General features: G+C 34.7%; 1 protein-coding gene across 1 annotated transcript in view; it reads left to right on the top strand.

Moving 5' to 3' along the window:
* LOC109352905 overlaps positions 1-1983 on the top strand; it is a 2347-nt gene extending 364 nt beyond the window's left edge. Inside the window, exons 2-4 of the mRNA XM_019595090.1 lie at positions 77-956; positions 1022-1590; positions 1710-1983. Of these exons, the coding sequence (XP_019450635.1) occupies positions 77-956; positions 1022-1590; positions 1710-1983 (1723 nt within the window). The remainder of the gene's footprint in view (positions 1-76; positions 957-1021; positions 1591-1709) is intronic.

The following is a 13260-nucleotide window of genomic DNA, read 5'->3' as shown; positions in this document are numbered from 1 at the left end:
GGCCTTGGTGTTGCATTGGGGACTTTAACTCTGTCTTGGGAGCCAATGAATGTAAAGGCTCTTACCTGCCTAATAGACTTGCTTGTGATGATTTTCAGAGATTTTCTGAGGATGGTAGATTGCATCATATTCTAACTAGGGGGGCTGGATTCACATGGACAAATAGAAGAAGAGGCTTGGCTCACACAGAAAAAAGGTTGGATAGATCTTTGTGTAATGAGAGTTGGATGACCATTTGGCAGCAAAGTTATTGTTGCACTTTGCATAGATCTACTTCTAATCATCAACCTATTATGTTTGGTTTCTGCAATGATTGCAATGAAGATGCTAGAGTCCAACCTCAGTTCAGGTTCCACAAAATGTGGTTGAAGCATGAGGGCCTCAGAGGAGTGGTAGAGGCTCATTGGGCTAATAGGGTGGTGGGGTGTCCCATGTTTATCTTGGCTAGCAAGCTTAAGGGCCTCAAGACCATCCTAAAGGATTGGAAGAAGGAGTTTTTTGGAAATATTCACATAAGGGTCAAGGAGGCTTCCAAGAATATGGAAGATTTGCAGCTCAGAATTACAAATGAGGGTCAATCTGACACTCTAATGACTCAAGAGGACCAGGCTCAAAAAAACCTGCTAGGGGCTTTAATTTCTGAGGAGGAGTTTTGGAAAGAGAAGTCAAGACTGAATTGGAAAATCAGGGGTGATAGGAATACTGCCTTTTTCCATAACATAGCTAAGATAAGGTATGCAACCAAGTCTATGTGCATCCTTAGACAGGGAGAGGAAACTCTGCTCCATAGGCAGGAGATTGATAATCATGTCCTTAGCTACTTCACAAATTTGTATGCTTCTGAGAATGTAACTCAGCCTAGTAACCTCATTGACTATGTGATTCCTAAGTTGGTTACTCAGGAAGACAACAATATGCTATCCAGGATACCCTTGGATGATGAGATCAGGGATGCTGTGTTTGCTATGAATGGAGAGGGGGCCCCTGGCCCTGATGGTTTTGGTGGCTGTTTTTTTTCCAGGAATTCTGGGACATAGTTAGGCCTGATGTGTGCCATTCTGTGAATCAGTTCTTCTCTCAGGGTTGGATTCTCCCTAATCTCAACTCCAATAATCTGATTCTAATTCCAAAGTTCCCCTCAGCTGATAAAATTGAGGATTTCAGGCCAATTGCTTTAGCAAATTTCCAATTCAAAATCATCACCAAAGTCCTAGCTGACAGGCTGGCTAAAATTGCTCCTAATATCATTTCCCAGCATCAAAGAGGCTTCATCAAAGATAGACACATACATTATTGCATATGTATAGCTTTTGAGGCAATTAATCTCCTTGATCATAAGACCCTTGGTGGAAACTTGGCCCTCAAGCTTGATGTCAAGAAGGCTTTTGATACTATTGATTGGAGGTTCCTTATGGACACTCTTAAGGCCTTTGGGTTTCACAACTCCTTCATTCATTGGATTGAAGTGATCCTTAATTCTGCTAAGCTCTCTATCTCTGTGAATGGTCACACTGTTGGGTACTTTAGCTGTAAGAGAGGTGTTAGGCAGGGGGATCCCTATCCCCTTTGCTCTTCTGTTTGGCTGAAGAAGTGATTAGTAGAGGGTTAACTAAGTTGCTGGAGAAGGGGAAATTTAGATCAATTGCTGGTCCTAGAATTGCAACCCCTAGTCATGTTCTCTATGCTGATGACATTCTGGTTTTTTGCAGAGGAATCAAGAGAGATCTGCTAGCAATCAAGGATCTTTTCAATGAGTATGCCAATGTTTCTGGTCAATATTTAAATCTCACCAAGTGTAAGTTCTACTCTACTCAGGCCAATACTAGAAAGATTGGAAAGTTAACCTCATGGCTGGGTTTTGGTGCTGGAAGTTTGCCTTTCAACTATCTTGGGGTGCCTGTGTTCCAAGGCAAACCAAAAGCTATTCATTTGCAACCCATAGCAGACAGAATTATCAACAAATTGGCCAAGTGGAAAGGATGATGTCTCTCAATTATGGGCAGAGTGGAACTTGTCAAGACCATAATCCAGAGTATGCTAGTGTATAGCTTTCACATCTATACTTGGCCTGTGAATTTGCTGAAAAAATTGGACTGTTGCATAAGGAATTTCATATGGTCTGGTGATACCAGGGTCAAGAAGCTGGTAACAGTTGCTTGGCACAAAGTTTGCTGTCCAACCAAAGAAGGGGGGCTTGGGATAAGATCAATCAAGTTGCTCAATGAGGCAGCTATGTTAAAATTGGCTTGGGAAATGAACTCTTCTCAGCAGGAGTGGGCTACCTACTACAAGAGCAGATTTTGTAGGAATAAAGAGCCTAAATCTTCTTACATAAAGTCTTCAATTTGGCCTGGCATAAGGAAGCATTGGCAGGTCATCCTTGACAACTCCATCTGGGTTTTTGGCAATGGGAACAGCATAAGATATTGGAAGGACAATTGGTTAGGCAAGACCTTAGTTGACCTACTTGGCATCCCTAATCAAATTTTCTCTGCTCTCTTAGCCAAGATCCCTAACTTCATCCATCACTCTGCATGGATAATTCCTTCTTGGTTGTCTAGGATCAATCCTGAGGTTTGCCAAAATAATTTGAGAACCCCCATTCCTGCTACTCATCTGCCTGATAAGTTGGCCTGGATGCACACCAATGATGGAATTCTTAGCTCAAAAGAGGCTTATAATTTCACAAAATCCCCTCAGCAGCTTGACAGCATGTGTAGTAGTCTGTGGTCCATCTCTATTCCTCCTTCAAGGTCTTTTGTTGCTTGGAGGCTTCACATGTTTCTGGTCAATATTTAAATCTCACCAAGTGTAAGTTCTACTCCACTCAGGCCAATACTAGAAAGATTGGAAAGTTAACCTCCTTAGCTAAGGGGTATGTCTCTGCCTTCTATGTGCACCCTGTGTGGTTCGAGTGAGGAGTCCTCTAATCATCTCTTCTTCAACTGTGAGTTTGCTAAACTGATTTGGAATTGGCTAAGCAATCAAGTTGGCTATAACATTGACCATGCTTCTCTCAAGAGCATCCTGTCCATTTCTCCTCAATAGAGTCCTCAGCTGAAGCAAGTGTTACTTGCTGCCTTTGTGAACTCTATTGTGGTTATCTGGCTCTGCAGAAATAAGGCTAGGTTTGATAACACTTTCATCAGCTTTGCCAAAGCAATTCACATGATCAAGTTGAACACTTCTCTCACAGGCAGCTCCTCCAATTGCTATGCCAAGAACTCTTTATTGGAATTCTCTATCCTTAGAGCTTTTCAAGTGAGTGGCATGTATAGTAAGGCCCCTGCAATAACTGAGGTCACTTGGGCTATGCCCTTGCTTGGTTGGGTGAAAATTAACACTGATGGGGCAGCTAAGGGATCGCCAGGGCATGCAGGGGGTGGTGTTATTTTCAGATATGACAAGGGAAGGTGCTTGGGTTGCTTTGCTTCTTATTCCAGCATTCAAGACTCTATCTTTGCTGAAGTGCTAGCTGCAATTATGGCTATCCAAATGGCTCATTCTAAACGTTGGTTCCTTATTTGGTTAGAATGTGATTCAACTGCGGTGGTGGACATATTCAAGGGCAATAAACCGGTGCCTTGGAAGTTAAGTAACCTTATGAACAAGTGCAAAAGGCTAATGATGGATATGCAAGTTCAAGTTTCCCATATCTTTAGGGAAGGGAATGCTTGTGCGGATAAGCTTGCTAATTTTGGTGTAATGTATAGATTGGATTATTGGTGGGAGTCACCTCCTTCATTCTTGTTGCATGATTTCCATAGAAACTTGTTGTTGCTTCCTAATTATAGGTTTAGGGGCTTGTAATGGTCTTCCAATCTTAATATATTTCTGGGTGTGTTGACACCTTTGTCTTAAAAAAAAAAAATTTAGATTTTTATACTTCCGCTATTGGTTATGAAAATTGAGTATTTAAGAATAATGAAGATAACTTTTATCCGCTTCCACTTATTTGAATTATGAGTAATTTGTATTATGAATCCTTGCAACATGTGTTGAAGTATATATTTAGATCTGTGTATGAATATTGCATTATCTTTTATCACTTTGTTATGCAATATGTATGTTATATGTGCGCTAATGTCTTATTGTTGGACATTGACTTTTGTCACTTTACAATTTTACAATTTGTTAATGTATATGTATAAAGTATATATATATATATATATATATGTTAAGATATGTTTTTATTTTATACATATATAATCTGGAATTCATGATGTTGTATATATTGTGAATTAAAATATACATATTTACATATGTAATTGTTTACATTATGAGGTTGTTGTGATGTCTGGAATTACTACTTAAAGCTAATATATATAATTATTACAGTTAATGCTTAAAATTATATATGCATGCAAGATCATATTCGATTTGGAATTTCGATAATGATTTGTATATATTTTTATGATTTTCAATATGGATCTATTTTGCATTTGATTAAGATTGCATCTTTTTTATGGGTTGATATATATGTAACATATCATTTTGATTTGGAATTATATTGTGGGATTAGATTTGTTAATCATAAAAGATATCAAATCTGAAGGTTCTAATTCCAAGATTATATTTTTTTATAATGGACTCATATTATTTACCTTTTGTCTCGTAATTATTTTTGAATTAATTGATACAATATGTCGCCAAATTAACATTTATTGTTGATATTGATTAAAATTACACAAATGAGTATGAGATTATTTATGCGAATTGTGTTAAGCCCAAAGGAATATACAATTTGGCCAAATAATAACATAAATGTGATGATAAATAAGTAACAATTATAAAGTTTTTTCCCTCTGAATAATAGTCGGTCCAAATAAAGACTATTGTTTGACAGGACTAATTGTTAATATTTGATCATTACGCTGAGAGTATCATTTACAAATTGATTTTTCTGTCCAAAGACTAGAAATTAATATTGTGTTAGTTATCTTGTGATGAGTTTATTATGTGAACTTGTTATATATATATATATATATATATATATATTTAAATTACATGACTTACTTGTTTAAATGGTTGCAACACTTATATTTTGTTGCATTGGTTGGTAGCTGATTACATTATTAAGTGGTTGCTATTGTTGAAACATTGTTTCTGTTTAAACAGCTTCACCTGCCATGTTTAATTATGTATAAAATGGTAATATATTTTCTATGAAAAATTCAAAAAGTATCATTACTCGAATTCAAAATGCAGTCCTCTAATGAGAATAATGCAATTTTAAATAGACTATAGTGGATAAATGTATTTATATGTGAATTAAAATAATTCATATTTTGGATTTAGTGTTGAATCAAACTCAACTAAAAGTTTTTTTTCTTATTTTGGAAAATAAAATTGTTTGACATTTTAAGTGAACCTATTAAACAAGAAGTCACCAAAGTGACATATTTTATGTGAAAAGTTCATAATAAATGTCAAATGCTAGTGCGTATATGTATTCATGCGAGTATTAATCGACTCAAATGAAGATTATTATTTGGCCGGATTATATACACACATGTGATGGTAAACATGTGATTATCATAAAGTTGCATATCTGAATGATAAATCAGTCCAAAGAATGGTTTATTATTTGACATGCATTATGATCAATGTTTGACCATTATAAACAAGCGTATCATTAGTGATTGATATGAAATATCAAGTCAATTGCATGTTTGCATTTTATGCGAATAGTGATCGGCCCAAAGGAATATTACTATTTAGACCAAATTACAAACATACTTGTAGTAATAAATATGTGATAATCGTATGGTTTTCTATGTGAATATTAAGTCGATCCAAAAAAATGCTTATTGTTTGACAGGACTGATTATCAATATTTGACTACTACATTGAGTGTACCATTTACAAGTTAATATTTTTGTCCAAAGACTGAATATTAATGTTGTGCTAGATAACTCGTGATATGCCCCATCATCATTTGAATTTAAGTATTAAAGTTAAATATGAGTTTAATTGCAAGAATGATTGCAATTTGTTTTGTTCTTTTACTAGTGTTACAAATATTTTTGCTCAAATTAAAAACATCTCATTGCTGAATGGGACAACTTGAAGGTCTAGAAGGAAGCCGTAGAAATTAGTCTCGGCTGTATGGATTTAGATTTGGAACGTCAGGTAGAGAAACTCATTTCTACTCCGAAAATCCTCGATGAGGTTAAAATTGAGAAATGAGAATGCTCTAACCTATGTGCGTAACGATCATGAAATGCTCTTTTCCAGAAGCATTTCGGGGCTCTATTTCTGAGGGTCAGAGTGCAAGAAAATTCGTTGAAGAAATAGAACAATTATTTGCCAAAAATAAAAAGGCAGAGACGAGTAGCCTTTTGGCTAAACTCATTTCGATGAAGTATAAAGACAAATGAAACATAAGGGAGTATATTATGGAGATGTCTAATCTCGTATCAAAACTCGAGTCACTTAAATTAGAGCTTGGTGATAACTTGCTCGTGCATTTGGTTTTGATCTCGTTTCCTATACACTTTGAACAATTCAAAGTGAGTTATAGCACTCAGAAGGACTATGTGCAAGAGAAAGAGAGACTATAGAGAGATAAGACTGAAAGTGTTCACTTAGCTATGACATCTCAGAATAAGAAAAGAAAGAACAATAAGAATGTTGTGAAAAAGTTATTTGTGTTTTCCTCAGAGAATGTGGAGTTGTTTAGTAATACACTATGTCAGGCAAATCTAGCATGAAGGGTGTTGTTGAACATTAAACCGAACTCTTAAGGATATGGTGAGAAGTATGACTAGACATTCAACCTTGCCAAAGTCTCTTTGGGGGAGCTTTAAAGACCACAGTTTACATCCTTAATAGCATGCCAAGTAAAACAGTTAGCAAAACCCCATATGAGTTTTGGACTAATAAAAGACCAAGATTAAAATACTTGCATTTTGGGGTTGCCCAACTGATGCGCAACCTTATAGGCTGCATGAAAGAAAACTAGACTCAAGAATAGTTAGCGGCTATTTTGTTGGCTGTGCTGAACGATCTCGGGGCTATAAATTTTATGATCTCATTTCAAGAATTTTTTTAGATGAGAAATGCAAGATTTCTTGAGGAAGTTGATTTTGGGAAGGAGGAGAACATAATGAATGTTGTCTTTGAGGAAGAACATGTCACTAATAATGAACAAGTTCTTGTGCTTATTACCATTCAAGGAAAAACTTTGGTAATAGGAGATAATGTTCGGAATATTGTTCCTCACAATATTCCAGAATAATACAACAATGAGGTTCTCCCTCAACTACTTATAGAACAAATTCAACAACCTCAAGAAGTAGAAGTGTCATTAAGGAGATCCACTAGAGAGAGGAAAAGTGCAATTCCTGATGATTATTTGTAGTTCTTCAAGAATATGAGGATGACATCAGGTTAACAGAAGATGACCCATTGAACTTCTGTCAAGCCATGAAAAGTTCTATCTCTCAAAAGTGGATCGATGCCATGAAGAATGAGATGAATTCTATGTATGATAATGATGTTTGGGATCTTGTCGAATTACATGAAAGTGTGAAATCTATTGGTTGCAAAGGGATATTTAAAACCAAGTAAGATTCAAAGGGTAATATTGACAGATATAAAGTTCGTTTAGTTGCTAAAGGCTACACTTAGAAAGAAAGCATTGAGTATAAAGAAGCATTCTCTCTAGTATCTTCGAAGGATTCTTTTAGAATAATATTGGCACTAGTAGCTCATTTTGATTTAGAGCTACATCAGATGGATGTTAAGACTATATTTCTAAATGGTGACATTAAAGAAACGATCTATATGGTGCAACCAGAAAACTTTGTGTTAATTGGTTCAAAGTCAATGCTATGCAAATTAAAGAAATTCATCTATGGCCTTAAACAAGCTTCCCATCAATAGAATCACAAGTTTCATCAAATTATTACCTCGTATGGTTTTGAGGCAAATAAAGCTGATGATTGTGTGTACCACATATTTAGTGGGAGTAAATTTATATTCTTGGTATTATATGTCATACTACTTGCAAGCAGTAATATGTGATTATTGTATGAAACCAAGAGATTTCTAATGAAGAATTTTGAAATGAAAGATCTTGGGGAAGCTTCTTTTGTATTAGGTATTCAGATACTGAGAGATCGCTCTCAAGGTATCCTAAGGTCATCACAAGAAAGCTATATAGATAAAGTCTTGGATATATTTGGCATGAAAGATAGTAAACCAAGGCATACCCATATAGCTAAGGGAGACAAGTTTAGTTTCGAACATTGCCCAAAAAATGACCTTGAAATATACGAGATGCAAAAGATTCATTATGCATCTACAGTAGGAGGTCTAATGTTCTAATGTATGCTCAAGTTTGTACACATTCCGACATAGCATTTTTCGTGGAAGTTTCGAAAAGATATTTGAGTAATCCTGTAATGCGTCACTGGAAGGCAGTCAAACGTGTTATGCGTTACTTAAAGAGAACAAATGATTGCATGTTCACTTATCGGATGTCTGAGAATTTAGAGATCATTAGGTACTTTGACTCCAATTTTTGGGTATCTAGACAATAGACACTCCACCTCTAGATATATGTTTATCTTGGCTGAAGGTGCTATCTCTTGGAAGTCTACTAAACAGACGCTCATAGCTCCTTCAACCATGGTTGCATAGTTCATGGTTTGTTTTGAAACATTAGACCATGACATATGGTTGCAAAATTTTGTCACTAACTTATATGTGATCGATGACATTGAAAGACCATTAAGAATTTATTGTGATAATAAGTATGTGGTTCTTTACTCCAACAATAAAGGAGTTCTACAAAGTCAAAATTTATTGACATCAAGTTCCTAGTTATTGAAGAAAGTGTTCAAATAGACAAATTTTCATAGAACATATACGGATAAATTTTATACTAGTTGATCCACTGACTAAGGGTTTGGTACCTAAAGTCTTTCATGAGCCTATTGCTCGTATGAGTATTGCTCCTTAGGATACCTTAGTTCAGTGGGAGTCTATATGTTTTATGACTTATATTGGACGTCATATATAGTTTTATGCATAATAAAGTTGATGATTTATTGTTCTATTTTGAACTTGTGTATTGTAACTATTGTGTTGTAACTAAGGGCTTTGAATTGATCTCAGTAAAGAATAAAGAATGATCGGTTGGAAATAGACATGTTTGAGATCACATTGCATGAAATTTCCATGTCACTCATGTCATTAAATATATTAATATGGTGATCATCGTGGCCGAGTCACGTTTGAATGTGATGAAGGTCATGGTGGTTCCATAGTTGATATATGAGATGGACCAGATTGTATTAAGGGGAAATTTAAATATAAATAGCATATGGATGCGCACCTAAAGAATATGTGATATAATTGTTTCAGGAAAAATATGAAGTCCAAGTGGGAGATTGTTAGAAATTCATAATTTCTAATTAAAGTGAGCATCGTATATTTAATACAATTATATTGGCTATTTATTTTGGGGTTACAAAACAAGTGATCTAATTATGATAACCTAAAAGACTTTTGAAACTAATAACGAATATGAGCTTAATGAGTGTATACCCAAATGGTTGACCTATAAGGGATAATGGGAACCTTATAAGTTAACACATAATGAATGGTTATTGTCCCCAATACACCAAATCACAAATAGTTTTCACCTCTCCCCATCAGAGAGAAAACAAAGGTCCCAAAAGGAATTAAGGATTTGGTTGAGGAAGGTCATCATACCAAAACTCTCTCAAAAGGTATATCAAAGGAGTATATCAGAAACATAGATTCAGGGATTCAGGTATGACTTTGTATCCTTGTTTTATATTATATGTGAGAATCATGAGATTTAAGATCCTAGATTGGTATTTCACCAATCATCAGGAAATATCTAACAACATTTTCCTCAATCAACCAATAAAAAAATTATTTCATTGACTACCTCTTAAATAAATAAATAAATTGTATTGATACCCAACCAAAATTGTGGATGTGCATATTGAAGAAAACTTTTGACTCTTATATCGTATCTTTTTTTTTGGTACATCGGAAAAAAAGAGAAACAAACTACGAACACAAGGAAATATCTAACTATAGTAGAGATTGACAATCTGTTGGGGTTGAATCTCAAGTCTTCATCTCATCCGTTAAGTGAGAATCCAATTTAGCCATGAAGTCTACCACCATATTAGCCTCTCTATTCACATAGGATACCTTAACTATCCAAGAACGAGCCAAGCAATATCTAATGTTAGTGGTCACATATGAAATGCGAGCAAACCGAATTGGAATCTCCTCAGAAATAATCTGAACAGCCTCCAAGCAATCACTTTCCAAAACCACATTCTTGAATCCAACATTCTATGCCAAAGACTACCCATATTCCGTAGCCAATAGTTCTGCTAAAATAGGTGACCTCTATCCAAAGTTGGCAGAAAAACCTGACATCCACTGACCCTGATTATCCCGAAGAACGCCGCCACCTCCAATAATATCATATCATCTGATACAACTTCCATCTACGTTCAATTTTACCTGATCTAACTCCAGGTAACTCCAACGATTCATATGGGCATATTCCTCCAGGGACAAAGAACCCCCGTAGTTGCGCCACTCCCGAAAATCTTGGTGTGTGAAGCGAGCCACCAAGTTTATATCCCACTGAGAATCTTCAATGATAGAGTTGTTCCTCCATCTCCAAGTCCACCAAAGGCCTGCAAAGAAAAGAAGACCATTCTTGCAGTTATAGTTCTCCAACAGCCAGCCTTGAAAGGACAGAAGCGTCCAGAAAGTAGGCAGCGTGAAGCCAAGCCAAACCCACAAAGAGGAACAGTCCTGGCAATTCCTATATATTAAATTATGAGGTTTAATTAGTTCATGTGGTTTTTACTCATTAAGTATTGGTTTCTATAACTTTCATGAAAAACTTGTTCTTATATTTTGACTTATCAAATGGTCTTTAAGGAACCAAAACTCAAATGAGTGAAGGTATAAAGACCATTATCCAAAGATAGAGAAAAATTATAAGGATAAAACCTAAATAGATAAAAATCTTATTTAAACCAAAAATAAAATAAGCAAAAAAGTTTTGTCTACACTTATGTAGAATTGCCAATCGTACTAATTAGTTTTGAACCCTTCATTAAAAGGCTTGTTGAAATAGCTAGCTTTGAAGGACAACAAAAAGAGCCTACAAAAAGGAGAATCATAACCCTTGAAAAAATAATTCCTCCATGGCCAAGTGTTTTTTTCTTTGCTATGTATATTAAATGTGTAAGATGAACCACCACTAACTTGTTAAATTGGAACATGGGTGTGCTGGCTTAGCTTTTGTTTTGTAGGACCATGTCCACATAAACCCATTCTATATGAGAGTTATCTTGTTAAAATACTACAGGTTGTTCCACCTCCTAATGGACCCACCAATCAATGAATTAGATAAAGAATAAAGATAGTTTTTTTCTTCTTCCTTATCTTCCCTTCGATTCATAGCATTGAAAATGAATCTATAAAGTCAAACAAATAATTTAGAACATCTTATAGCCCATCTTGTGGTGAAGAAAGACTTGTAAAGAAGATAGGGGGAAAATGTAAAAAGAGATTCAGAAAGTGACTTTAATAGAAGGAGGGAGTGAAAGTTGAGATCATTAGCCTATGATGGAAAAAAGGGGAATAAGAAAAGTAAAAAGTTTATTACTTATTAGAATTATTTATACCACTTAACTATGCAAGAAATGATGTGAAAAAGTCCTCATATGAGTCATGCACATAAAAAAAGTAGATTTTGAAAGAGAAAAGGAACCATTTTTTTAAGAAAGAGAAAAGGAACAATTTTCTTAAAGAAAATGGCTCCTCTCCTGGAGGTACAATACCACATAAGATTGTGACACATGGACTTTAAAGAAAATTAATGATTCAAATTTTAAAATATTTTTAGGCAAAAGTTTATTACAAATGATGAAACAAATCTAAGCTTCACATTTCAGTACCGAAGAGGATCCCAGCCCTTTTTTACATATTTATTACTATATTTTTTTATAGCATCTGAAAATGAAAATGATAGTCTCTTACCAATCCTCTTGTACTTTAAGAAATGTAACATTGCTATAAATTAATATTTTTTATTAATTATTTGTTTACGAATGATAAAAAAATTTGGTAGAAAGATATATAATTACTCGTGTAAAAATATTTAGTTAATTGTCCACATCTATGCAAATAGATATAGGTTCAATTACAGTCTTTTTAACCTTTTTGCCTCGGGACAACGTTAAAAAGTGAGTGTAATTTTAAAAGCTTGCTTTTTAGTGAATGTTTTAGAGTGGGAAATCAATATAAATGAGAAAAGGATAATGATAATGAGTGAAGTGAACGAACTGCACAAGTTTAAAAGACGGGGATGCATTATTTTACGATGTCACAATCTCTCATACACACGGGGGATAAGCACTATAACGCATTCACGTATGCTAAGAAAATGCAAGTGGATCCGCACACGTGCACTACAGCTTTCATGTAAAGTTGGCTCCCAACAAAAGAATGCAAAGCAACTTCTCTATCTTTTTTAGGAAATAAAATAAGCCAATATCATAGTACCATTGGGATTTTTTGGGGTACTATACTCATTTACTTTCTCAATGTTGGATATGAGGATTTAATAGCTTTTAAGATATTTTATAGTTTTTTTGACTCCGTTAATAAGTTATTTAGAGTAGATCAATAAATAATAATTGAATGAAGCTGAATTATATAGAACTTATAGAATTTAAAAAATGAAAGTGACTTATAATAATTTGTTTATCAATTTTACCCTTCATGATATTAGAAAATTACATTACTTACCCTACTGAAAAAATCATATTATTTTTCTGATATATAAAACTATAAATTACTTTTATATTAGAGTTTTTTGTAATGTATTAATTATTCTTGCTTTGCCTTGTTATAGGCAAGTTTTGCCTAGTGTGTCTTCTCCCAAGCATATTGTAGCCTTAAAAACTCTTTATGCTTCTCTAAAGAAACTCAACTCTTTTTGAAATTTGGTCTAAATGAATATTTTTTTTGAAAAAAAAGGTGATAAATGAAAATTTCTCACATGCTCTAAAGGTTTGTTTGGGAGTTAAATTTTGGAGGGGAAGGAAGGAAAATGGAAGGTTTTAGAGCCATGAAATACACTTGTGAGATGACTCTCAAGCTTTCCCTTTCCCTTCTTCCCCTCCAAAATCCAACTCTCAAACAAGTCCTAAAGAGTTATGTGGCTCACAATCAAGTACAATA

The sequence above is a fragment of the Lupinus angustifolius genome, chromosome LG07 (assembly GCF_001865875.1).
Source record: "Lupinus angustifolius cultivar Tanjil chromosome LG07, LupAngTanjil_v1.0, whole genome shotgun sequence".
Classification (NCBI taxonomy): Eukaryota; Viridiplantae; Streptophyta; class Magnoliopsida; order Fabales; family Fabaceae; genus Lupinus; species Lupinus angustifolius.
The sequence above is the reverse complement of the archived record's forward strand: the minus strand, read 5'-3'. Positions and strand labels throughout refer to the sequence as shown.